At 40.2% G+C, this 27,775-nt stretch overlaps 1 protein-coding gene across 2 annotated transcripts; it reads right to left on the bottom strand.

Moving 5' to 3' along the window:
- Nucleotides 1–376: 376 nt before the first annotated feature.
- Nucleotides 377–27,775, bottom strand: GOLGA3 (golgin A3). Of its 2 annotated transcripts, none has more exons than XM_018076385.2 (24): nucleotides 27,761–27,775; nucleotides 26,012–26,364; nucleotides 22,362–22,643; nucleotides 21,367–21,479; nucleotides 20,198–20,883; nucleotides 19,615–19,726; nucleotides 18,165–18,471; nucleotides 17,366–17,568; nucleotides 16,448–16,585; nucleotides 15,361–15,522; nucleotides 14,230–14,598; nucleotides 13,037–13,114; nucleotides 11,814–12,077; nucleotides 11,264–11,358; nucleotides 10,376–10,592; nucleotides 9,505–9,648; nucleotides 8,677–8,874; nucleotides 8,050–8,166; nucleotides 7,435–7,574; nucleotides 6,530–6,662; nucleotides 6,205–6,327; nucleotides 5,898–6,062; nucleotides 5,541–5,704; nucleotides 377–4,601 (listed from the first exon to the last, which is right to left on the bottom strand). In XM_018076385.2, the coding sequence occupies exons 2-24, from the start codon at nucleotides 26,139–26,141 to the stop codon at nucleotides 4,394–4,396; spliced, it is 4,548 nt and encodes a 1,515-aa protein (XP_017931874.1). In that variant the 5' UTR covers nucleotides 26,142–26,364; nucleotides 27,761–27,775; the 3' UTR covers nucleotides 377–4,393. The 2 variants fall into 2 exon arrangements, with proteins under 2 accessions (XP_017931874.1, XP_029816975.1); XM_029961115.1 differs by having other exon boundaries at nucleotides 22,485–22,643.

Below are 27,775 nucleotides of genomic sequence, written 5' to 3'. Positions count from 1 at the left end.
GCGCGGTCACGTGCTGGGGTAAGAGCCTGTCCTTAAAGAAGAAAATAACATCCCTTTAACTCACACAAATAGTGCAGGCAAGGTAGAATAATTTCTCTCCTCATCACTGCCATTGGCTAAACTAGAATCAAGGTGACATTTCTGCATTGTTCCATTTTGTACACTCAAGAAGTTGGCAAATTCAGGCCAGGGAATTTCGTTTTTCCCTGATGCGTTCAGCTGACTGGGAAAAAAAAATAAATGCAATACAAATGCAACCACAAGGAAGTTTAGATGTGTGAAAAAACAGCGAAAACAGTGAAAAATTAATAAACATAAAAATTACTGCCCCAAACCAAATCAAAGATTGTAACTCTTAAAGGAGAAACAACATGGAGCCCTTTACCAAAAATAGTTTATTGCACAAAACTTTTAAAGGAATTCCCTATGCACATAATTTTTATAATCAACATGCTTTGTATGATCATAAACATTAAATGTACATAGTGTAACTCCTCCAGCCCCTGGGTTATCCATTCAAGAACATGAAATGATTAATTTCTATCTTTTACAAATACAGGCTAAGCAGACATTACTGAATGTCATATATGAAACAGAACCATTTCATTTACAATATCCAGAACATCCTTCCCTTCCTTAGAAATCTGTGCATCTGCATTGGAAATGAGGCTGCCCAAGACTCAAGTGTTACACATAAGTAAGAGACAGAGAGATGCTGATGAGCATTAGTAATTCCTTTGGACTGTAATTCCTTTCACATGAAAATATTTAAAGGCTCTGGTCACAATAAGTCACATGCAACTATTCCCACTTTCCCCACAAGGTTAATAAACATACATCACAATCTTCTGCATCACCAGGAGTGAATCTGTCATCTTTAAGTTAAACTTACATTGATAATAGTCTGTCCCCAGCACACCTTTGATGTTGTCACAGCTAGCACTGAAGCACCCATGCCACTGCAGTTCTCTCCTCTAAGGAGAAATACATAATCCATGAAATTACAAACACCAGAACTTTCATCCCTGATATTACTTTACACATGTGAAAGTCTCACAGATTTCAGCTAGGATATTGCCTGAATAAACAGTATGGGATCATTATATGAGTGGATAAGGGGCTCAGCTGATCCCAAATACAGTGCACAAATATTTCCAAGAAATCTGGAAGACAACAGAATGGAGCATTATGCAATGTTCAGCAACACCAGAGACTCAGTAACATTTCTCACCACTGTAGGGTTTGCTGGTCTTTGTTGTGATTTTTTTTTTGAATGCACAGTTACTCAAGAGTCCTCAAAAACTCAACAGCATCTGAAAAAGTAACACTGCAGCATTTACCAGCTTTCAGCACTTGGGAACATTCTCACATTGCAGTGACATTTTTCCTTCATCAGTAAGACCTAGTTTAGTAGGCAGCAACTACTGAAGAGACAGACACAGGAAATACATTCTATTGCAGTGCTTGAAAAGGGAAAATAAAAAAATCTTTAAGATATTATTCTTCAGATTCTCCTCTGATGTATTTGGCAGTGCTGTGACAGGCAGAGGGGGGAGGCAGTTTTCCTTTCTACAACTAGTTTGTTTTATTGCCTAGACAGGAGAGACCTGAAGCTTTGCAGACCAAACATGCTCAGGGTGAGGCTTTTTAATAAAACGGCAACTACTGCTCTGGATAATTAGGAAACTTAACTGATGAGCTTCAAAGAAAAGGCCTTGCCATTATCACATGCTGCTGCTCCTTCTAGAAGACTTCCTAATGACTTAGTACCTCACCAGATTTAGACCCTCAAGTCTCACTGTCTATCCTTCATTAAAGTAAATGACATGGTGCTTTTGTTTAGAGAAAAAAACACAGGCTGAATATAACACAAAAATACCCAGTGTCCATCCAGGTACTTCCAGAAGCAGGTGGGTCACTGTGGGAATCTAATCTGTGCACAACAGCTCCCTCATCTTGACAAGGGAAACACATCTAAGGGAACTGGACTGTACAAGCTCAGATGGCTTCAGGAGCTAGTGAGAAATGCAGCAGAGTGCAGAACTGATACAAAAAGGAGAGCAGACATTCAGAACAACTATGCAAGTTTATAACAATTCTGGCTTCTTTGATACCAGATAAAACCTTTATCCATACAACTGCTGCCAAATTTAACAGATTAAAACCTAACAGATTCTTAACTGTAGGCAATGTATTTAATAAAGTGAACAGCAACATTAACGCTGCACAAGTATTATTTTAAATCCTGGACATTTGGTAGTTTTTTGTCCTGAATATATTATTCATTAAATAGTTTTAATTTTTTCTTTAACAATACTGAGGTGTTTTTTTTCTTCTTTGAGTTTAATATACAGGTAACTTCAAGAACATGACAACAGTGAGATAATCAGTACCATTTACTCTACAAAGTAGACTGCATCAGTATGCAGACACTACCATGTCTAAGCTAGTCAGTAAAGCTTTTGACTTCTCTTTGAATTGTTTGGTAGATCTGTAGGATGGGCACCAAATGCCACACAAATGCATTTCTTCCTTCAGTTCCAAACCCCTGACTGTCAGCACCACTTGACTTTGATCCCAATAAAATATAAGTCAAAATCCAGTAGCTGAAGGGCATGAAATCATTCAGAATAAACACTTTAAGTGCAAAGTGTTCAACTGGACTAGAGCTTAAACTGGTAATTATGAGAAATCGGACTTTAGATAAATATAAGTGGGTTTGGGTTTTTCTTTGTTTGCTTATTTTTTGTCTTACTGCTAAACAAACTGCAATATCCTTCCCATTCCTCCACAATAACCAAACCCATCCAAAAGCAGAAAGAGTCTCTTTGGAAAAATACATGAACTACAGGTTTTTTTCCCCCAGCCACTGAATCCACTTGTACTTACTAGATTTTTTTTTTTTTTTTGCAAACACCAAACTATAGTGGATATAACTAACCTGTTTTCTTTATGTTTTAAGGACAAAAACATTCTAGTACAGGAGTGGCTACTAAATCTTTCAAATAATGTCCCATGTATTTCGATTTGTGCTTTAGAACTCAGCACACTTGGCGAGGCAGGACCCTTCCACTGGATTTTTGAATGAGGACAGCGTGGGCTTATCACTCACTACAAACCACCTGGAGAATGGGACCAAAGGGGAAGGAATCTGAAATGAGCTGCTTTAAAAATCACCTGGTCAAGGTGCTCTGCAGAGGGGCTGCCACAGTACCAACACTTCCATTCGTGGTGGACACCTTGTAATAGAGGGTGCAAAAAGTAGGGCAAGTGTGGGGGGGGGAAAATAAAGCTATTAAAAATAATAATTTTATAGGCATTATAATTATGTCTTTTAAAGTAAAAATAATTACATTTCTGAAAGCTCTGGCTTTAGGAGCCAATTTCCCTAAGACATTTGTACAGTATGTCGAAAAAGAGCAAACTTAAATGTAACATTAAAACAATGACAGTAACAAAACCCTCACGTCAGCCTTAACTTACAGTATATAAGCATATTAAACCAGATATTCAAAGTCAGAAAATTATGATCTTTTTCTTATATATATATATACTTTTTTTTTTTTTACACACATACTTTTTAAAGGGTGTCTGTCTACTTCAAAACTTGAACTAAAAAGGTGCAAAGTGTTTGTGCAGTGAAGCAAAGCTCACTACTGGCCTGCAACTGTAAGGGAAAAACCAGTACTTCAGAAAACATCCCAGGCAAATCTGCCACAGACACCAACTGCTCTGCATGGCTCATCTTTACAGTCTTGTTTCTTTTGCTATAGGTCAGAGGTCATCTTCATAACTGGAAATAGCTTACAATGAAGGGTTTTTTCTCTTTAAATACAGATATCTATAATCTGAACTTTGAGATTACAGGAGGGAAGAGAGAGGATGCTCAGCATATCCAGTTCTCAACCACTGCTAACGGCTGGACATGAGAACTTGCTGGAATTTGGCTACAACCAAAGATGGGAGAAAACAACACATCCCTCTCCCCCCAAATAAAAAAAGAAAAAAACCAAACACAAAAAACTAGATGTTACAAAATTAACAGTAGTTCCTCAATAAAATCACCTAGATTGAACAAATACAGACCTGGAACCAGATGCTCCTCTTGACCTCATTTTAAACCTTCATGTGAATCTCTTACTAAACCCACAACTGAGCTAGATTCAGCACTTGGCAGTCCCCAGCATGACAGAATTATGGCAAGGTTTCAAACAAACCCTTGGAATAGCACGTTCTGCATTTATTATTACCTCAGTTTCTCAAATCTGTGCCTTTTGCTTCTACAGGCAAAAGCACAACTCTGAACACCATTTAAAAAAATGAAATAAATAATTTTTATAAAGATTTGTTTATATACTTAAAGCAGTAGGAAGAAGGACAGCTGATGAGGAGGTTATAGTGTCAAACCTTCCTTGTCATTAACACTACAATTCTCTTTCTTTTCATCTACAGTAGGAATCTCCTGCTGGTCTGATGCAGGTGCAGGACTGGTAGAACCAAGGTCCATTAACTTCCCCTCAATCTGAGTCCACGAAGACATGGATTCATGTACTGTGATGGTGTGTTCCTCCATCTGGCGCTGAAGGCTGTCCATTTCTTGCCTTGAAAGTATTGAGAACAAAAAAGCAAAAATTAACAAGCAGAAAACTAAAAGCTACATGCATGATCAAAAGTTTACCTCTGATTCCTGATATCTACTCCAAGACTACCTGAGATACAGCTGATAACAAGAGAAAGAAATCCACAGGAAGCTTAGGAATTGTCTCCTTTAATTTAGAGCAAAACAAATACAGTGTGCTTAATTCCAAAGTAAGGGCCAGCAATGCAGCAGCTCCTTTGCTGCACGTACTCAGTGCCAGGGATGGTGAGCACTGTTTCCTCAGGAAAGGCACTTAGTGACTGTAACCTGAACCACAGTGCTCCTGCAGGTATGGAACAACAACACCATGGGAGGCAGAGGGGAGGAAAGCAGCATGGAAAATGCTCTCAGGCACGTGGTGTGATTCTTGGGGTTGCCCTGTGCAGGGCCAGGAGCTGGACTCGATGCTTGTGGGTCCCTCAGACATCAACTGAGGTGGTGAGAGTGGCTCAGTTCTCCTAATAACCCCAACTCCCCATCTCCCTGAAGTTGTAGCTTTCCTGTACCTTGCCTCACATATTTTTGGACAGACAGTAGAGACTTATTACCACACCCACTGCCTGGGCTCCCACTGCAAGCAGCCTTTCTGATGTTGGCAAGAGAGAAACACCAGCTTTTCCACCAGCAAAAACTAGAAATAGTTGTTTCTGGTTTGTTCTGCTGTGTACAATTTAGGATGGACTTTTTGTCTAGTTTATTGTAAAGTCTTTTTTTGCCATGGTAATGGTCATATAAGCAAGCACTTACAATGACAGAACATCCTACTGTCCTAAATATAGTCCTAATAAAATAATTCATTTTCCAAATTCTTTTTTCCCTTAGGCTGGCAGCTGGTTTCCTGGAAGCATTTTTGAAGTTATGGTTGAAAATAACACAAATAAATAACTAACTAAGGTCCTACTTTAATTGCTGGAGACAGCTGTTCAGGTTTTTCAAAGGCTCCTTGCTCAGAGCTGTCGATGGTTTCAGCAGTTCTTCCAGCAAGGCAGCAGGCACTGGACAATCAGGAATCTTGACTGGAGTCACAGGATTGGAAGAGTTATTCTCTCCTTTGAGTTCCTTCCTCTGGTTAAAGGAAAAAAGTCAGAAATACAATTAAGTTATTTCATCAATGTAATTTTTACTACCTAGAAAGAGTCTCACATCACACTACTGGTACATATCTGCATAACAGAGCAGGAACCACAGGCACATTCATGGTAGGTAATTTAGGAGCATTAACAGAGTATTTTCCTATGTGTTCTTCCTATTTAAATACCTTCTTCATCTTGCCATGCTTCAGGTCCTGCTTCAGTTGCTGGTTCTGCTGCAGCAATGACTTCATGCTGTTCTTCAGTTCAGTCACTTTGGCCTGCAGCATAAACTTATCCTTCTGAGTCACTGACAGGTCTTCCCTCACCATCTCCAACTCAGTCTTGATATTCTAAGTGGGAGGAAAATCAATGTAAGATAGAGAAACAGTATAAAAATTTCAGCCAATTATTGGTTTTATAATTTTTTTTTTTCCAGTTTTCAGGGGAAAACCATAATTCCATCAGAATCTCCACTGGCTGCACATTAAGTACCTGCAAGACAACTTGCATCCCTTCTAACTCCTTGTGGCTGCGCTGTTCAGTCATGTCCAACTGCTGCTTAAGTGTTTCAATTTCTCTTTCTTTCTGTTCTACTTCCCACTTGAGATCTTCCACCTACCAGGGCAGATAAAAAAGTATCTTTAGAATTATCTACAGGTGAAATCAACCACAAAATCTAAAATATATTTTTATGTCTCATGAACCATTCCTGGTTCTAGGAAAACCTATTAAAACTCCATTAAAAATGCTGAATTAAAGATAAAGTCATACAGTGCAATATAAATAGGGGTGAACACAATCAGTGTTCACTTTTTACCTCTTGGCTTACTAGAGGCTGTTCACTAAGCCTGTCATCCAGGTTCTTCTGCAGAAGTTGGAGCTGAGCCCTGGCTTCTGCCAGCTCTTGCTGAAACTGTGATACCTCCTGGGAATGTTTTTCATCCTCTGCCCTGCACAGCAGGATCAACAGACACAGCAGTTACTCAACCTGTCCTTTAAAACAAGTACTTCACTGGGTTAGCCTTGTAAGTGCCATGACAGTGCGTGGAACTGGTTAGTTATAGCTTTGACTGAAGACTTTGCCAACACATTCACAGCAAGAGTGAAATCACAAGAAGATTTTATGAAACAGATAATTAAATATTGAAAAAAAATTTTAAAGATTCCTCGACCACTGGTAATAGTCCAGTTACAAACAACAGATTATGCAGTAAAAAAAATCAAAACAAAAACCTGTCAGCAATTTTGCTTGGTTTTAGGAGGAATAGGGTTAACCTTATATCCATTCTCATGTAGGTCTGAAAACTTCTTACAATTTAAGAAAACATCTTCTATACAAGCAAACAAATTGAATTGTAATATATCGTGGAATATAGTCAACAATCAAATTAATCCTCTATGTAGTTTGTCAGGGATGTGAAAGAGACAATAATAGGACATATATGAAATGCTAATCCTTACTAGTAACATGAAATAGTACAAGTCTGTGTTGAAAGTAGAAAAAAAGCAGATGGTGAAGCCTAAATACAGTTCACTTCAGCATTCAGTGGACTGACTGATAAAGGGAGAAAAATGCAGTTCAAAAAGCATCTCACAGTCAGGCTCTGAACATTCAACATAACCCACTCCACAGGGGCAAAGCCGAAAATTCACTAAGGTGTGGCTTTTTCCAGAGGATTTAATTACTGTTCTCTAAGAACCTTGTCCAAGAACTTTACTTACTGCAGTTTGTCCACTTCAGCCTGCAGGGCCTGGACGAGCAGGTCCTTGGCGTGGAGCTCCTTCTGCACCTCGCTGAGCTCCAGCATGGCCGCCCTGTGGTGCCGCCGGTTGTGCGCCGCGTCCGCCTTGGCCGCTGCCTCCTGCAGGGAAAAAAAACAAAGAGGCAGGTTTATTTTGGTTTATCACTGCAGGTGAGCTAGACTAAAGCAGTACAAAACCAATCGAGAAGGAAACTGTGCAGCTGTTGACATTTTCTGTCTGAAAAACTTAAGTGCTGGTGTCTTTATTAATGCTAATGGCGATTAATGACGATCTGTAATTAGAATGGAAGAAGCCTGTTTGCCAGACTGCTGCTTCATTGTGAATTTTTGGATGGTGTATCATCACTTTAAGAGGTCTCATGCATTGCAAGTCATAATGGAACTTTCTGGATAGTCAATGAGTATGACTAACACAGGGCACAACAGAGAAGACATCCCTGACCTTTCAGCCACTATCCATCATGACAAAGACCCTGCAAGCAGCAGTCTGTTATAAAGCATAGATTTTGTAAGATGCTTTTAAAATACATTTAAATCACCTTCTAAGCAAATAAACCAAAAGATAAGCCATTACCTGCTTCTGAAGGTCTTTAACTTTTAACTTTTCTTTCTCTAAGGAAGCCTGTAAAGCTTGAATAAGTTGTTGCATTTGCTGATCCTCTTCCTCTTTCCGCTTTAGAACTGCCTGAACCTGTAGCACATCATCACAAAAATCAATGCACATTTTGTGTGGGCTCACTGGAAGAAGAGGCAATACAAACACAAGCCAATGCAGGGATTGCAAAACCAACTTTCTGTCTCTCTGCTGTTCACTGATCACTCTTTCCACATGGTACCCTTTAACCTTAAAGCTGCTGTGGTTAAATGGCAGCTCGTTGCCTACGTTCCCATTTGCTTATACCCCATGAATACACTACTATTGGCATAAAAATTGTCCATCTCAGTGAATCTGTATGTAACACAGTCTGTATGTTCCAACTAACTAAAGTGAGCCACACTTTCACTACTGCAAATATTGTAGTGCCATTCTGATAATTTTTTTTTCAAAGGAAACAAAGTCCCATCTCTGATCTCTGGTTTAGCCCCCCATACTGCTGCTGTTACACAACACACGGGGGACCCAGAGCTGGAGAAAGTGCACCAACATTGTATCATATGAGCTAGTTCCTTTCTTAAGTTGTTAGGTCAGAAAGTCAAATACCTGCAGATTCAGCTGCACCAAGTCTGCCTCTCTCTTTGCCAAAGCTGTTTCGAGGATATTATTGTGCTCCCGCAGAGCAGCGTTGGACTGACTGAGACCTGTAAGTTTGCCACGTTCGTGCTCCAGTTCAAGGGCCAACTTCTTATTAATTTCTTCTAAACGTTTTATCTTCTTCCTGAAGCCTCTAGATTCCTGAAGCTACAGTCAAAGAAAAACACAAACCAAACAAGCATAACCAAATCACTCCAGTCTACTACATAAAAAAAGCTGTGAGTTAAACTCATTAAATGTCTTGCTTTTCCAGAACGGGATTTCTTTTCTCTTTTCTTTTTAAATTTTTTTAATGAACATTAAATATAAGTTCAATTTGATATTTTTTTTGTGTTGGAAGACTAAAATGCTTGCTAGAAAGCAGAGTCCAGGAGTACTGCTTAGATGCAGATCAAGAGTAGTCGATATATATAATTTTTTTGTGTAAACTCTACAATTGAACACCACTACCCTGCCCTCAAAATCACTGGGGATCCATGACTCCAGATAGTTCCAAAAGGTAATGATTCATGCATCCTCACTGTCTCATGACCAGACACAGCTGGTATCTAATACAGGAACTATTTTTTTCTCTCATCCTTTTTCCCTATACGACAATGACTCATGAAACCACAAAGAGCCAGTACAAGGCAGAAAAATCTGCAAGTATCCCTGACATGATGTTTCCTATCTAAGATTCTGATTTCCTGCACTGTTGGAATAAAATCACAGTACTAAAATTTCTCCCCGTCTCCTGGGCACTTTATACTCATCTACCAAGCAAATTCAAGCAATCACCTCATCCTCAAGTTCCAGCACTTTCTCTCTGTACTCTTCAAGCTCCTGGCTGGTGAGTGAAATCACTTCTTGCAACTCCTTTTCCAGCATCAACTTACTGCTGCTCACAGCTCGCAATTCTGCCTTCAGAGCTTGAATCTTTTCCTAAAGACAAAGGGATCACATGTGTGGTTAGTGCCTCACCCATCTACAGGATTTTTGCTTTGGTTAAAAGCCCACTTCCCTAGCAAATATGAAATGAGGTGCTAGTGTTTAATTTAAAGGTCTTGCTCAGAGCTTTCCACCCCTGCATCCAGCTACTGCTGTTAGTGTATTTGATATCTTGCTCCACTGGTCCAAGGAATTGGAGCTTCCCCCAGCAAATTAATTTTCTTATCACAGCCATAACATATATGAATAAGTTATGGTACCTTGAAAAACTTTTAACTCAATGAGTTAAATAAGAAAAAAGCAGTAAGACTTAGAATTTTGGAAAATCTTCAGATACTGATCCTTTAAAAAAAAAAACAAAAAAAAAAAAACAAATAAAAAACCCCACCAAATAAACCAAAACCTAAAACCAAATCAACAATAAAAATTAATCAGGAAATCTAGCACAAAGGATAATGATCCTCTTGAGGTCAGATTACAATTGGCAATCTGAAAGATACAAATAAAATATAAAAATCCCCCCACCAACCAAACCAAAGCCTGCCAAATCACCTCTCTCCAGTGTAGTTAAATTCTCAGTGCTCAGAACACTGACACCATGTTATGATCTAGCTTTATATTCCAAATATTTTCATCACTTCAGGGTAAAACAGTATTTCAAGATTATATTCAATAACAAGATAGCTTTGTCTCTGCACAGTGTCACGGGACACCTGCACACCTGAGCAATCTGGTCGTGTCCACCATCAGTGATCTGTGCCCTGAGCTTGCTCAGCTCTGCCTCAGCAGATTCCTTGGCAGTGAGGGACTCCTGGAGCCGCCGGCTCAGGATGCCGACGGCGTTCTCGTAGGCTTTGTGCTTGGCTTTCATCTCCTTCTGAGCACTCGACAGGTCTGACCCCAGGCGCTTCATCTTCTGCTTCTGCTCAGTAATGGCCCTGCAGTGAAAGGAAAGAAACCACCAGGTGAAAACAGAAGCTGCTTGAAAAACAGCACTGAAAGATAATTTTTTTTCCACACGGCCCAACAAAAACCAACAGTCGCTTCTCTCCCTTTGTCCCAGAGTCACCCCCCTCATCAGAGAAAGCCATCAGGTTGGCAAGACAGTACCTGGAAACTCTTGACAGCATTCTAAGAAAATACGTATGGGTAATTAAGAGGTCTTTGTCAGAGTTATTAAAGTGCCAACATGAAGTAATATATTACTATCTCTAAAAATAACACTGAATTTAGAGTAAGAATCCAATCTAATCTATGATTCTTGATGGATATGTCAGATATCATAAAAACCCTGTGACCACCAGTGGGAAAAAAAAAGAATGATTCTCATTAATGCCAACATTCTAGCCAGTCAAGGCTAAAATTCAGTGAATGGTAATTAGGATTAGCTCCAATCTGTATGTTGTATGGCAGAGACTGCTGGTTAAAAGCATAAGTGAATCAGAAAAGATGCAACTCCTGTGTAGTGTACAGCCAACATCTTGCCATGAGTCTGACTATGTGAATTTCCCAAAGGAGAGACTAGGGAATAGGAAAAGAGTGATTGCTAGAAAGGTGAATATGAAAAACAAATGCTGTAGTTATTTGTCTGTGCTGAAAGAACACTTACTTTTTTGCTTCTTCTTGCATTTGTTCTACTTGTTGTTTTAATGCCTGATTTGCCTCAGCAAGAGATTCCATTTGTTCCTTATCAAACTGCAAAGACTTAAAAGGAAGGAAAAGAGCACCCATGAGAGTAAGAACAAAAGCCTGTTTGCTATATGTTGGATAATAAAAGAGTAAGCACGAAATTTCAAAATCACTTTAATCTCTAAATATAAATTGTTCCACAGTTCTCCATGTTCTTTCCCTTTCATTTCTTCTTTTAATTCTTCCCTATGAGGGCACCACCATAACATGTATGAACAGAGTTCTAGTCTGGTTTTTGCTCTCAGATGGGAGTTCACTTTGGGACCAAGGAAAGTACTTCCACATCACACCTCTATCACTCCTGTGGTCAAGCAGTCATGTCTTTACAGAATTTTGGTAGGTAAATGCTCAAATGTCTAGAGAATATTAAGTATGTAACCAAGAACCTTATCTTGTAGGTGATCATTGTGCTTATTTCTAAAGTTAACAGAAGTAACACTCTCCAGTGCAAAGCTTTACACCTCCCATACCTGCAGGCGTGTTTCCAGATCGTCTCGTTCTCTTTGCACTGACTGAAGATGATTCTCTATTTCCACCATCTGCTGGTGAACCTGAGATACTTCCTTCTGTAGCTTCGAGTGTTCGGATTCGAGCGACTGTTTTTCAACTTGCATTTTCAGCATCTCTTTTTTTATCTCCTTCAGTTCCGAGTCCAGCCGCTTCTTTGTAGCTTTCAGTTCGCTGATCAGCTGGTCCTTGGAACTGGCGTCTCTCCGATAAGCCTCCACCATGACCTTGGGCACAGGAGTTACAAGAGGACAATGTCACCTCTGTTACAGCCTTACAAATTTATCACAAATTTAGTGGAAAGTATTTAGTGATATTCCTTTAGTTTGGGGGAGGTGTGTCATACAAACCAGCGTTAGATGCTGTAACACATTTACTCTGGTTCAAAGACTTTTGTGTAGGCTCAGATATCAAATAACACTCTGTACTAGGAGTTCATGAAAAACCCCCACCTCTGAGTGTTCATGGCAGTTTGGGATACTCTTCTTCACATTCTTTATGGAACTGCACTAATTAGGTGTCATTTCTAAAAACTAAACTGTCAAAAATTAACCATCCCGTGCACACCACTAATAACTTTTGCCATGAGAAGAGGGCTTAACTGTGACTGACAGTTTAAACACCCTTCCCAAACTTAAACCTAACAAGCTAAACCAAACTTTGGCACTAGGTTAATAAGCAATCAAGCAGTAAATTAATGGTGCCACCCTATAAATAAGACACATATATGTGCAACGCTAATGAGATACAAATTTTAAATGAATGTTTCAAAACTGTGCAAATTCAAAATAAAATTTTAAATAAAGCACTTAATTTCCATCTAATTACTGAAGCAACTACCACGTTTCAATGCTGCAAAGAAATGACAACACTTGAAGATTTTCATGAGTGCTTTGGCAAAAGGAAACCTAATCAACAAACTAGAGAGATTTTCCATGGTGGATCATTTGGCAAACTCCCAGAAGTTCTATCAAAACATGAAGTGGTTGGTGGATCAGCTTTTACTTTAGTTACAGATAGAAGTTTAACTGTAAATTATACAGTTTCTTTATTTCAATGTCACATAGTTCTGTGATAAAGAATAGATTCAAATATTCTCACACTCCCCCAGAAGTACATGCCTTCACTGTAAAAAGAAGTATATTCCTTGGTTTTATGTCTGTGAAATTTCTTTGCTTTTGCTTACCTTCTGCTGCAGGAACTGTTCCTTCACTTTTTGAACCTGTTTTTTGAGATTGGCATTTTCTTGTTGCAGATTTTCCACCTGCCAAAGGGGAAAAAAAGCAAACATTGCTTTACATGTCAAATGTCATATTCTACGTGACTTCTTCAGTGACAGCATCTGTGCCTTGTACCAACTGCCCAATCTAACAAGGATCCTGTTTCTGACTAAGTGGTTGATAGCACAACATTTTATACAGAAATACATTCACACAGGTAGTGAGCCTTGTTAACCCTCAGGGATGCACAAAGTCCCCTTATCCATTGCAGTTTTAGTACATGTCATTAGTGTACAGATGTTGTATCTGGATGGCATCTGTTCACACATTCATGATCAAATGAAGAAACCAGCTGGTTCTTTGAAGGAAAGAAAAACATGTTAAATATACTGTTATTGTTTTTTAATAATTCCATTGGTAATACTATCAAGTCCCATTATCTTCAAAAGAAATCTCTAAAGATTACCAGGAACTCATCACTACCAGAATTCAATAAGAAAGCTCTTCCTATGAAGCTTTGATGCTCTAAAAGACACAGAGCATACAAAACTACAAAACTAGAGTGTGAACAGAAGACTCCCCATAATTTAAAGCAGATAGAAAAAAAAATACAGATAAGCTTTAGGCTTGTCCTTGTTCAATGACTAGAAAAAAGCCTTGGTTGGCTTTGAGAAAACAAGCCCTGGTGAAAAGGCATAATTAAATGTGACCAAATTATTGCATAGGAAGGATGTTTGGCTTACAGTGCCACAGAAGAAGAGAACAATAAAAAATTACTTCCTGAACTGTCACCTGTACTCAAAATTTTTGTGTTTTAAAATGGATAGATTTCAGAAAGATGGTGGCTCTTGAAAACAGACAAAACAAGACTGATTAACCTCAGCTTCCCATCCCATGCTACACAAATGCACAAGCACATACAGGTACCACGGGATATTAAACCCTAAGGTCACCAGTGATGTAACAGGATGCAAAGTGTCACTCTACAAACAAAGAAAATGATGGAACTGATTAAAATATTCCCCTTAGCTGAATCCCACAAGTACACAGGGACACAAACTCACACGTACCAATCTCCTCTCATGGTTCTGCCATATGTCTGTGGCAATCTTTCCCTGCAACAGCTACTTTAAATAAGGTACCTTTAGGGATGCACTACCTGGCTTGTCTTGACTGCCATTTCTTGCTTCAGTTGTTCCAGGATCTGCGACGTGGCTTCTGTATCTTCTCCAAGGCGCGCGGTTCCTTCGTCCAGCTGCTCTTTACTGGCCTTTGCTGCCTGCAGAGCTACTTCCAAGACAATCTTCTCGTTCTGCAAATACTGGATGGTGTCATCTTTAGAAGTAGCATCACTTTGGAACTCTTCTAATCTGGCCTTCAGTTCGTCATACTGTGTTTGCAGGTCATCCAGGGACTGCTCCTTCGTGTGCAGTGTCTCCTGGGCGAGGGTCAGTTGCTTCATCAGTTCCAGGTGCTCTTGCTGTAAAGACTCAAGCTGCAGATCCCGCTGATGCAAAGTCAACTTGACCTGAGAACAAGTATTTTAAGATTAAATTAATACAAAGCCATGGTTATCTTTGCAAATGCGTTCCAATCAAAGTCAAGTATTTTAATCAATATTTTAGCTTCTAGGAGAAAATAGCAGGAGGTGAAAATATTTTTTAACATTCCTAGGGCACTTCTATTTTCTCTATTAATTGCATTGATTGCCTTCTGCAGCATGTTATCGTCAAAATATTCACTGTATTCAAAATTTTTAGTTGCAAGATGTGTCCACAGTAGATGTTCAGGTAAATTCAGCATTATTAATGATCATTACATGGAATGTTGTACTGAGCTGTCACGTCGTTCATCTCATTCCAGCCCTTGACATGCTGTCTGCATTACAAGGTTGAAGCAGGACTCTATAGTGAAGTGCAGATTTATCATGCTCTAAATGTAAATGTATATAATGATATCCTGACTGCTTAACAACTTTGAACATGGATCTATAGTTCTTGTCCATACTTACAATAATCACACACTGAATTCACTAAAAAACCCCAGCACCTGCAAGACAGTAGTTCTGAAATTTAAAAAAGGTACTGTTACTGAGATGGTTGAAAAAAAAACAAACAAAAAAAAAGGCTTTTCACCTGAAATGGAGTGACTTTGATGTGGACTTCAGTTTTGCAGCAATCTTTCAGGTTTTAAAAAGGAGTTTAGAGCTCAGCATCTACTTACTATTGCTTTTTCAGCCAAACAAGTATTTCCCTTGAAACCCTTGGGAAGTTGATTAACAACAGTCTACCTGTCCCAGTTCTTGTTCCAATGTTGCTGCAGAATCAGCCATTTTCTGAAGCTGTTCTTTCTCATCCTCAAACTCCTCTAGTTTTCTCTGCAAGTCTTCTTCCACCATGGTTTTAGCCTCCTGGATCTGCATGAAGGCAGCTTCTTGATCTAACATGTCAGCCTGCACAGAAAAAGCAAGGAATCAACTTCTACAGTTTCAATGGAGGGGGAAGAGTGGGAAAAAGAAAAAAAAATAGGAAAAAAAAATAAATTATCAAGAAAATTTGTAGAGGAAAGACACAAGCACAGATAATTCTGATGTCTCCCTTACACACCTGTATCCTCTTACTGAAGTCACCCATTCATATTCTTAAGACACCTCACAATAACAGTGAATGTCTTGCATATTTGTGACAATCTGAATTCCTATTAAATAACGCCATGTCCTTTCTCAATTGATGAAACAAGACAAAGAAAAGGAATCTTTATTAAAATTAAGCTGTTTGGAAAAACTCTAAAGCAAAAGGGATTCCTGGGATGCTGCAGCTACTCAGTGTAGCGACTGAGAGGACACAAACTCCTGTCATTTACACAACGTATCAGGAACGCTGGCCATGGGGTGCTCCCACTAACCTGCTGCTTTACAGCCCTTTGAGACTCAGGAGCAGGAATGTCACTGAAAATCAGTGGAATTTAAGGTTCTAAGAGCTCTGAAAGTGATTTTACCCCACTTTTCTTACTGGAGGGCAAGAAGGACAAACCTGATTACTGAGCAATTTCACACACTTAAAAAGCACATTACTGATTTAGATTAACTTCCAGTTAAGCTTTCTCTTGAAAAAGTTCATGAATGGGCAAATGACAACATTTACATCTGAAAATGCAAGTATCACCACTGAATGGGTAATATATGGCCTTGCTCCCTCTTATTATTCATAATGCCATGCAAATTTATTTGTTCTGAAACATCTTCTGGTTTTATAATGCAGCATCTGAACCTGTTCATAAGAATTCTATGTTACTTTGTTGGAATAGCCTCGAGTTTGCAAAACATAAATACACAGCCTAGACAGAACATAACTCAGGAAAACCATCCACAACCATACCTCAATATTTTGCAGCTGTGCTGCAATGCGTTCCTTCTCTTTAATGGATCTGTGCTGGGTTTCAGTCAGCTGCTGAGACAGTGCCACATTCTCTAGTTTGAGATGTTCCAACATACCTGCCTGAGTCATTTGCCCAGCCTAAAGGAAGGAAAAAAAAGTCACAGATTAACACCAACAGTCAAAATTTGGCCAACGAATTTAAGAGTTTCAGGAAAAAAAAAAAAAAAAAAATCACACTGAATCCATGTGTGCCTTATTTCAGGCACTTCTCATCCACAAAGGTAAGTGCTCTGGTTAAATCTATGCCTCATCATTAATGTGAGCTAACATCTCAGGATGAAGAACAAAACACGACCTGGCCCCTTCTCTTGCCACCTGAAGAACACACAGGTTGATCCCCCAGCCTGTGCTGACCCCAGGGTTGCCCCAAGCCAGGTGCAGCACCTTGCCCTTGGCTTCCTCGAACCTCAGGAGGTTCCCATGGGCCCACTTCTCGAGCTCATCCAGGTCCCCCTGGACGGCATCTTGTCCTTCAGGTGTGTCAGCAGCACCACTCAGCCTAGGGTCACCTGCAAACTTGGAGGGTGCACTTGATCCCCTCCCTGGTCCCACTGCAGACCCCTGAGGGGCACCAATGTCCATCGGGACACTGAGCTGTTGGTCACCACCCTCTGGATGTGACTGTCCAGCCAACTCCTTATCCACCAATACTGAATCCTTCTCTCTCCAATGCAGGGAGAAGGATGCTGTGGGGGACCATGTCAAAGGCTTTACAGAAGTCTAGTTAGATGACACCCATAGCCCTCCCCTTGCCCTGGTGCAGTCAGTCCATAGCAGAAGGCCACCAGGTTGTCCTCTGGATAAAAACACAGAAAAGAACAGATTCCCAGTTCTCCAGGTGCAAGTGAATCAGAATACCTGTATATTGGCCATCTCACTCTGCAGCCTGACCCGGGCCTCCTGTGCCAGAACGAGCTGCTGCTGGTACCAGTGCCGCACATTTTGGAGGGACGTGATTTCTGTCTCAGATGCCTTCAGCTTGTTGGTCAGTGTGGTCCGTTCCAGCTGCACCTTCTGAAGCTGGTTCTGTAAGGAAGCCAGCTGCTGTCGCAGATCGTGAACTGGAGACACAAAAAGAGAGAACTTGGACTAGAGCATCCACTGCTCTATTTTCCTGCACAAATTTCCAAGGATTATTGCCGTGTTCACAGCTTCTTTTTTTTCTTTTCTTTTTGAACAAAAGCATATCTGCCTAATTACATGAAGACTGGCTTTTCCTGCAAAAGTGTTAGAATCTGAAGTATCAGGTCATAAGCAGAAATAAAATTAAACTAAATGAATCACTTCTGCAAGCATTCATTGTTCCTTAGAGGCAGAAAACATGAACTAATTAAACATCAGGAAGTAGGTGTCCTGTAGAGTCATCCTTACAAATCACTATTTGTACAATTTTCTAAGAAAACAATTAGGGCACTGTCAAACAGTGACTGGACTAAATATTTATGCCTCCAAGTTGGCAGTGGTAGTTTGCAAACTGTGGCACATCTGTGACACAAAATAAAAAAACAATCATCTTAAAATTCATACCATTTTAGTAGTATGACATCAATTAAACATGACTTAAAATTTCTTCCTCTTCCTGGACTTCAGAATTATGTTGAAAGAAAATGATTTATGGAACAACAAATTTTAAAGATTGACATTTACATCATCCCACCTGTGCTGTCTCTGGTGAGAACATTTTTTTGCATATCTTCAACCTTCTGCAAGAGTCTTTGGTACTGCTCCTCTGCTAACTGCAAATCATTATTTGAAGAAGCCAAACTGGCATTCTTTGCTTCCAAGGCATTTTGCAGGTCAGCCATTGCTCGTTCCAGATCCCAGCAAGACTGCTTTAATGTGGCCACTTCTGAGCTCAGAGATTCCTGCTTCTGCTGGCTGGTTTGGCTGTGCTCCATCTGCGCCTGAAGCTTCATGTTCAAAGCTGCAAGTTGGGCTTGTAGCTCAGTCTTCTCTTTGAGAGCCTGAGCGTGTCCAGAAAATCAAAACAGAAAAGTCATAAGAGAAAATACACTAATGGCTGACTAAAAAAGATGCTAAGGCAAAGAATACTTGCTTGTAAGAAATTCTTTTTTTAAAGTGACATCTCACCTATCAGATATTTCAAATACCTGAAAAGTCAAAATACAGAGGAAAGCACAGACAGACCACTTTTTTTTTTAAAGTAACCTTTGAAGGCTTTACGTTATATTTACCCTCTTCAGCATCTGCATTGGGTTTGCATGGCAAGGTTTTGGCAGTGGGGTTCTACAGGGTGGCCTCTGTGAGAAGCTGCCAGAAGCTTCCCCCATGTCCAACAAAGCCAATGCCAGCTGGCTCCAAAATGGACCTGCCACTGGCCAAAGCTGAGCCCATCAGTGACAGTGGTAGTGCCTCTGGTATAAAGGATTTAAGAAAGTGAGAAAAAAAATTGCAGAAGAACAACAGCAAAGATAAGAGTGAAAATATGTGAGAGAAACAGCCCTGCAGACACCAAGGTCAGTGCACAGAGGAGGAGGAGGTGCTCTGGGCATTCATGGAAGACTGACTCCCATGGGAGGAACCCCATGCTGGAGCAGAGGAAGAGTTTAAGGAGTCCTTTCCATGAGAAGAAAGGAGCAGCAGAGACAACTTGTGATGAACTGACAGCAACTCCCATTCCCTGTTTCCCTGCGTTGCTGAGGGGGAAGGAGGGAGAGAATTCAGGAGCAAAGTTGAGGCTGGGGAAAAAGAGGGGTGGGGGGAAAGGTGTTTTTAAGATTAGTTTTTCTTTCTCATTACCCTACTCTGATTTGATCAGTAATAAATTAAACTCATTTCCCCAAGTCGAGTCTCTCTTGCCTGTGATGGCAACTGGTGAGTGATCTCTCTGTCCTCATCTCAATCAGAAGCCTTTCACTGTATTTCTTCTCTCCCCTGTCCAGCTGAGGAGGGGACTGACAGAGTAGCTCTGGTGGACACCTGGCATCCAGCCAGGGTCAGCCCACCACAGCATCCTTGTGAAGTGCCTTATTGAATAATGTTTTTACAAAACACAATTCCATGAGTAATGAGAAAGAGGCTCTTGAAAATTAATTTGAACTATTAATGTGATTTGCTAAACACAGAATTTCAAATTCATTTTCTACCTGATTAGCTTCTAGTGAGAGTGCCTCTAGTTGCCCTTCAAGTCTCATCTTCTCCTTCAGAACCTGCAGCATTTCATCATGAGTTCCTGCGACAGAGCTTTCCATAGAAACACTGGAGACAGAGACAGCACATACACAGTGACAGGGTTAGAATACAGCACTCATCTGGTTGAAGAAAAGTTTAACTGAAATTAAGAGGGAATAAGACTATCTGTGTGACCTAGACTGTAGGACATTTTTTCTGGCTTTATACACAGACCACAGTGGAACAACCTTAGTTACAAAGAGATAAAAAAATTATATTCATGCTAAGGTTTTATACTTTAGTCTTCTGTATTTGCAGCAACTAGAATCTAGTGTATTTGTTTTTTAGCAGTGCAACGGTTGACTTCATTAAATTCTGTATCTGCATATCCCATTTTAAGCAGATAAGCTGACATACTGGGAGCACAGAACCTCCACAATTATTGTCCACAACTGTCTGCTTCAATGTGCCCGAAAAATACCAACAGCTACTGCAAAAGAAGGAAGAACAGGTATTTGGTGTAATGCCTAACAAAGGACGCCCTGGGATCACTCTTACCTGCTAGAAATACTGTCTCTCCTGCTCCGTACTTCCCCGTTAACTTCTTGCTCTTGGGCTTGATGCTCCACTGCTGCAGCCTGCAGCACCTCCCTGATGGAAGGGAACTGCCCCATGGCTTCAGGGTGTATCTTCTGGCCATTTATTGTATATGGAGTATCCTGTTTGCTTTCTGAGCTCTGTAAACTGCTGTACAGCCCTTTCCCTGACACGCTGCTGTAGGTAGAGCTGTCACTCTCATTTCCATCCAGCCTCATTGCCACTTCACTCCCGTCGATCTCCGAAATGCTGTCTCCTGCCAAGGAGGAACTCTCTATTCGATCATCCACGTCAGAGGGCAGACTAATCTCAGAAACAATTGATGTTGGACCACTTCTGCTTTGCTTCAGAGTCCCACCAGATAAATCAGTAAAATTCCCAGCAGTGTTTCTGGTGTCTGACTCTTCAGTTCTGTAGTCAGCCAAGGACCGGATCTTACTGGACTTAGATTTTGAACTTTTCCTCTCTTTTGAGGACGCTGGAAGTCCCAAGCTACCCAGTTTTGGCCCCCTGGGGACACTGGTCCGCAAAAAGGAGTATTCTTTTGTCATTGCTACAGTGCTAGCTCTCGGCAGGATCTCTGGGTTTAACATCAGCTCAGGATCCAGGGTGCTGGAGGGCCGGTTTTTGGATGTGGACTGACTTGACTAAAAGAAGCAAAGAGTCAACAATAAATTCCAGAATGTTAACTTTGAAGTAGCATCAAAGCCTTATTTTGCTCTCACTTAAGATGTAAAGCTCTACATTTCTACACTGATATTAGATATACAGGTCCTTTTGTAAACAAGGTAAATTACACCAGCAATCAACCCTATCAAGGTTCTGTATATCATGTTGAAAATGTTCAAGGTACACTCCAAAAGCTAACTGAAAAATACAGGCAAAATGGAACATTTAGGTCACTTAAGTTTTGTGTTTGGTTTTGTCCCCCCTATTTTAAGTAGCACAAAATGGTATGTTACTGATGAGGTAAGAGAACCAAATTTTGCCTGTCAAGAAGAAAAAAAAAAACCTGCTTTCTCCCATTTGAGAAAACTACTGAATGGTTTCATTCAAAGCACAGAAAGGGTAGAGTTTTCAAGCTTCTCCACAAAACACTGAATCTAGAAGATCTGTTGTGTGGTACTCACTCTTTCTTGATGTCTCTTCACTCTGTATTGTTTGAGCTGTTCCTCTAGACGCCTTCTTGCCTGAAGTCTGATTTGTTCTTCTTTCTCCAATGGCAGTGAAGACTCTACTGAGCCTGCAAGTGAAAGGTTTTCTTTACAGTCAAATAGAAAATGCCAACACAGGCAAGTGTGATGCAAAAGGTAAAAGCCCCTTCTACCATCAGCAACATGCATCATGCTTAAGCAAGGAAAGAAAGGAAAGCCCATTGACATGCACCTCAAACTACCCCCTTCAAATACAGACTTGTGTAAGCACTGATAAAGCTTGTGGACTTCCACTGCTCAGTTTGCAAATGCTGTAGTTTCCCCACACATATATGACAAGAAATCATACAGCAAGAAAAAAAATATTGCTGTCATTTAATCTCACCTGTCCTGCATTTCTGACAGTACTAAAATTATAAAACTAAGCAAGACCTATGCAGTCCTCTCATTCCCTACAAGTCAGGGAAGGATGTTCCCTAAAAACATTTGCTTACCTTTGGTTAACTCACATTAAATCTTTCCCATAGTAAGGCTTTTTAAAAACACTATTTCAGGAAACGCCCACAGCATTAGACACCTTATTATAAAGGCTTCCCCTTCATTGCTCTTCCCTCTTTATTACTTAGCTTAAAATCCCCTGTTTCTGCTGTTCTGGTTTTTTTTGGTTTTGTTTTTTTTTTAATGTCACCTGTTACTCCTAATAATCAGAAAGATTAGAAAAGCTTCAGCCCCAGAAAGCATGAGTTCCCCTCAGCATAAGAGCCATCTTTAAATGGTAAGGCACATGCCTTAGCTGCAGCAGAGGGTGGTTTACTGAAAGAAAATGAATTGTAGTTCTAAGTAAAAGCTTACTGCAAAAATGAAGTTTAGTTCAAGCTTAAATGATGTTAGAGGAGTCCAGAGCCAGGCTCAGAGTAAACAGCTTTATGGAGCAAGAGAAAGCAGGGGCACCACCATAAACAGATGCTTACACAATTCAGTTTCTTGCATGGGAAGACTTAGTTTGAGAGACTGCAAAGCTTCTTTTCTAAGAACTATGCCCTCAGCACTAGTTCCCTGAGACTTCCTTAGGCTGTCATGGAAACCAGTCACACCTGGGCATGACTCTTCACCCTGCTCACAGTTGGTGGGGTCAAAAGACACAGGAGAGTCAGGGAAGAGCGACTCTGGCCCATTCTGGCAGGCGTCCACTGTGCTGTTCATCTCCAGACCTCCCTCCTCATTTGGCACTTCGTTGATGTTATTACTGGTAGCTGCAAAAGAAAGTCTTATTGAGCCACCCCTTAAGCCACCCCATTTATCTCCACACCTCCACCCAAATACAATGCTACTGCTATTGCCTTTAAACTGTAAGAACATGGAAATCACTACTGACAGCAACTGGCAGGAGAAATTTTATAAAGGACTTTTAGTTCTCTATTTAGAAAGACCAGAACAAGTACCTTTCACTGCTTTACCATGCTGCCTTCAATCAGGACCTCAAAAGTGATCATATAAAAATATCTTCAAAACTTCACACAGGTTTTTAAATCTTATTAGGTTTAGAAGCATGAAACACCAAGTGTAAGAAACTCTGAGGGGCAACCTACTACAAATCAGACTCACAACTGCAGGCCTGTGCTGAATGATTCAGCTGTTTGATATTCTGCTGGGCACTGGGGAGAAAACATCCACCATCCTGACTTCCAGCCTGAGCCAAGCAGTTTTTCAATTTTAAACTGAGTTTACATTTTTTCAAATGGGATGTCTTCATCAAAAATACAGCAGCAAAGCTCACATGGATCAAAATAATAGATCTACCAATTAAAATCTACAATTAAAATTAAAATCTACCAAGTAAAATGCAATTCAAAAACCACTTTAACGCCAATTTTATCCCCACTTACTAATATTAGATTTTTCTTTTCCATCAGGAAAAAATGCATACTCAAAACCAGTTAAACATTTCACAGGTTTATACTTTGGATTTCTCACACATTTCTACTTTGCTTGGCTGGTGACTACTTACATTTATGAACCTGCTGTTGCAAAAAAACTGTGTATCTAAATTAATTACTATAGATCTCAAATGAGCAGAGTACTGAAATAGCCACTGCCTTTCTGTTCATTCCCACACTATGTATCACTGGAGTAACTGGAACTCACTGGAATAACATGTAAGACTTCATTATTTTTTTCTAAAAGATGTTTGAAAATATTTGACATTTATGATCACAAAGTATTTGCAAGTGCAAAAATCAAGTTTTCTGTTCCCATTTTTCATCTCCTCTCAGAGCTACAGACTTGAATAAGCAGTTTGCATTTTTTTAAAGTCTGCTCAAGGAAGATATGACAGGAAAGAAAAAACCCAAACTAGAACTGGGAAACATATCCTCCCAAAACAAAGTGTTTCTATGATGATGTTCTGTAGCCAGAAAGTTGATTACAAAGATTCAGTAAAACTTTAATTATTAGACTAGCCCACTAACCTATTTCTATTAAACTTTTTCTCCCCATATAATGAATCACTGCAAACTTCTGAAAGCAAAATCACCACTAAAAAATAAAGCTATTATCAATCAATGATGTATGTGGAGAACATTAAAGTGCACCCTGAAATTAAATGAGCCATATGGAAAAAAGTACAAGTAAAGGGGGTAGGATCTTTTCATTGTTTTCCCTTTCCTTATTGAAGAAAGCAGGTTTCCTTTGAAGTGCAGTCAAATTTCACTGCAGAGTAATTTGAAGAGGAAAAGACAAATTCCCACCCCTGAGCATTTGTTCCCACCTCTGCAGTGCCTCCTCCCTTCAGCAGCACAGCTGTTTGTACAGTGACCCAGCACAGAGGGAACCGAATGAGGAAACCCAATGGGGGTAAAAATAAAAAGCTTTCAGTCTTGGGCTGCCAAAACCCATAAACTCGCTAAGATTTGAATCAAAACACTTTTGAGTATCTGATTTGTCATGCAGACAAACATTTTCAGGCCACTGTAGCCTGAATCAGTTCTCTGATTGAGATTATCATGTCACAAAAACAGTTACAGGTACAATGGAAAGGGAGGGTGCAACGAGTACGTAAAGGAGGACAGAGGACAAGACTGCTTAGTAATGACTAACATTTTCAAACTAAAAGATTGTCAAAACCAAATTTGAAATAGAGGTCAGCGCTAAGAATAGCCACAAGAAACCAAAAATAAGAAGACAGCTCACACATTCAGAAGTATCATTTCTGCCCATGTCTCAGAAACTGCAGCCAGTGCTGCATCTGGTTTAATCTTTATTTACATTTTTTTCTTCACTACTGTCAGTGGTATACATATACAAAAGAGATGTTGGAGCAAAATTCTGGAGGAATGGTTTCCTGGCAACTTCCTGAGGCCACGAGACACTCAGAATCTAAACACTACTTGAACCAAAGTAATTTAATTGCAGTAGAGTCAATACAGCTGCAGTCTTTTTAGAACAGAGGAGATGCAATTAGAATAAAAACAGTAGGAAGACACACTACCTATTTGTAAGCCACAATTCAATTGTCCAACACAGGAGAAAGCAGGAACACGTGATCTCCAAGTTCATAAAAGATGAATGAATCATCACATAACTCCACTCTGCCAGCCTGGTAATGGGCAGTGTAAGAAATGTAAATAAACTCTCGGGCCTCCACTCTCTCGACTGGGACTGGATGACAAACCTGTGGAAGGCTGCAACTTCCTCCCGTCACCTCCCTTCACACAAGGAACCCTTTGTGTATCCACACAGCCACAGGGAAAACACCCCCTCCACCCACCACCACCAAGGCCTCGTTACCAACACAAACTCACACTCCAGCCAGGAAACACGGAGACTCCAACTCATCCCAAGGAAAATGTTTTCACAATGAAAGCACCTGAACACTGCAACGGGTAGAGAGGCTGTTGAACCTCCCTCTGCAGAGACTTCCAGAATTCAACAGGACAAGGCCCTGAGCAACCTGATCTTGCTCCAGAACCAGGTCTGCTCTGTGCCTGAGGCTGGACTAGACAACCCACAGAGCTCCCCTCCAACTCAAGTTTGATTCTATAACCTCAGATCAGTGGTCTCTCAAATTTCTTGTAAACAGCTGCATGATTATTTTATTATAGAGCTCGTCTACATATAAAAGTTATTTTGAGATAATTTGGAGAGTACATGCCAGCATCTCTCTTCCATAAAGGGAAGTTTAGGGAGACTTTTAAAGTACATTTTGTTTTTTGCCTAAGCAACCTACTTTATTAGGAAAATTTCTTTTGCCAGAATAAATTACTCCAGTCATGAGCTTCCTCTATAACAATCATTTCAGAACTGCTGGTTCTAGATAATTTCATGTTTACCCTTTTGGAAACACTATCAGAAGACAGAGAACATCGTGAACAACAAATACTCAACTGACAGCAAACAATACTTAAGTTAATAGTTGGGTTTTGCTTTCGAAAGAACAAGTTCTACAACAAAAATAATTTTCCTCATATACAGAACCTTCACCAAACTCGCTTAAAACTGCTGTACAGGAAATTCCTGACCTCAAGGAAAAAAAGTCCTTCAGCATCACCTGAACAATAAAATGTGACTGTATAAACACCTGAGTTAGTCTAGGAAATTATTTGGCGCACATGAAACAACTTACTGTTAATTTCATCTGTAATAACTGCCTGTGACTTGGATTTACAATCCAGAAGTTCTTCAGAGCTGCCAGGAGCCCCATTACTGCTCCTGTTCTCCAGGTGAACATCCTGCTGGACAGACGAGGAGTCCATGGTAAAAACGATCCAGATCCCTGGAAAGTTTTTCTTCTGAATAATTTGCCACCAAGTGAACTACCAAGTCCTGTTTCTCTCCATCAGCAACAACGGCATCCAGGTGTCCCAGGGGAGCACAGTTCTGGGCTGTACAGCTGGTGGTGTGCAGCAGGCAGCTGCCAACCCCAGATCAGGAGAACAGCTCGCAGCCAAAGTCGTGATCACCAAGGACCTGCATCCTCTAGAAACAAAGTTTACAAACATTTATTAGAGCTTTGAAAATATGAGATAAAAATAAAGCAGTGCCCACAGACTGCTCTGCAGCTCAGCTTTGACACATGGAACCAGGACGTGGGGTAATAACAGAGCCAATGAAATACACCCAAGAATCCAGCTTTGGGGATAAAAAGTGATCTGTTTAACGGGTTTTTTTTAAGGTCAGCTTTTTTTTAGTAGCATTGATACACCGCATAACAATGCATGAAGATAATATTTATGCAAGACAGCTCATTTAAGATCACTGTCTCTTTTAATGGAAATGGCTCCCTGGCCTCTGCTTTAAGAAGCAAGCCAGGATTCAGAACAGCATTTTGCTCTGTACATGACAGTCTAAACTTTCATACCATATATTTCATTTTAAGGACCTACTCCCATTTAAGTTCAGCTAGAATGCAGTACAGAATTCAGAGTTTTTTAAAAATTAAATTACATCATTACTGTTTACTTGGCTGCAGAATAAGAAGCATATATCACTGCACAGAACTTGAACTGCTCATTACAGCACACACTGGCAGTCAGAACGTGGGCTGGGCTGCAGTTCAACACTGCCTTCTCCTATGACCACTCAAGAGGAGGATTTCCAAACACAGTTTATAGAATTTTCTATTTATTTTCCAGGCATGCAGATCTAACCCGTGGGTAAAGATCCAGCCAACTAATAAAATCTGACAGAAACTGTTGTATTGTACACGGTCCCTTCAAGTATATAAATTTTGTTCAAGTAGTTACTGACAGATGAATTCATATTAAAAAATGTCATGGTTCTTAATTACTAAAGAAATCTAAGAAATCCCTGGTTTAAAAAAAAAAAAAAAAAGAGGGAGCTGTGGGGAGAATGTCAAGTCAGGAATATTTTGATTGCATTTTTACATGAACACAAACACTTTGAGCAACATTCCTTCCATATTTCCAGAGAGTACTTGTGTAACTGCTACTGTGCCCCCCTGCCCTGGTCACCCAAAACACCACCACCATCTCCCAAACGTTACTGAGCAAACAGCTCAGGGCACACAGGAGAACACGGTGATGGAGGTGAGCTGTGAAGGAGCCAGGAACCTGGAGAGCATTTCCAAAGGAGAAATCTCCACAAACAGAAAAAGATTTAACACCTTCACTGCGATTTGTTATTGATTCTTAAAGACTTTCAGTATAATAAATCTTAAAATAAAACTTCTAGAAGGACTGCCGCTGTACAGCAAATAGACACCACATGACAGGTCACCAAGAGGAATTACAGACAAAAGGCACGCAAGATTTTGACTGCTCACACCTCGGGAGAACCCCACCAGCACGAGATGGTTTGTTATCCTTGTCATAAAACACGTTTTAATAAGCGGGTGATGGAGAACAGCTTTCACCTGTACATCCCACTC

Source organism: Manacus vitellinus, unplaced genomic scaffold (genome assembly GCF_001715985.3).
Source record: "Manacus vitellinus isolate BGI_N305 unplaced genomic scaffold, ASM171598v3 scaffold_31_pilon, whole genome shotgun sequence".
Lineage (NCBI taxonomy): Eukaryota > Metazoa > Chordata > Aves > Passeriformes > Pipridae > Manacus > Manacus vitellinus.
Note: the sequence above shows the minus strand (reverse complement) of the source record. Positions and strands in the feature narration are given on the sequence as shown.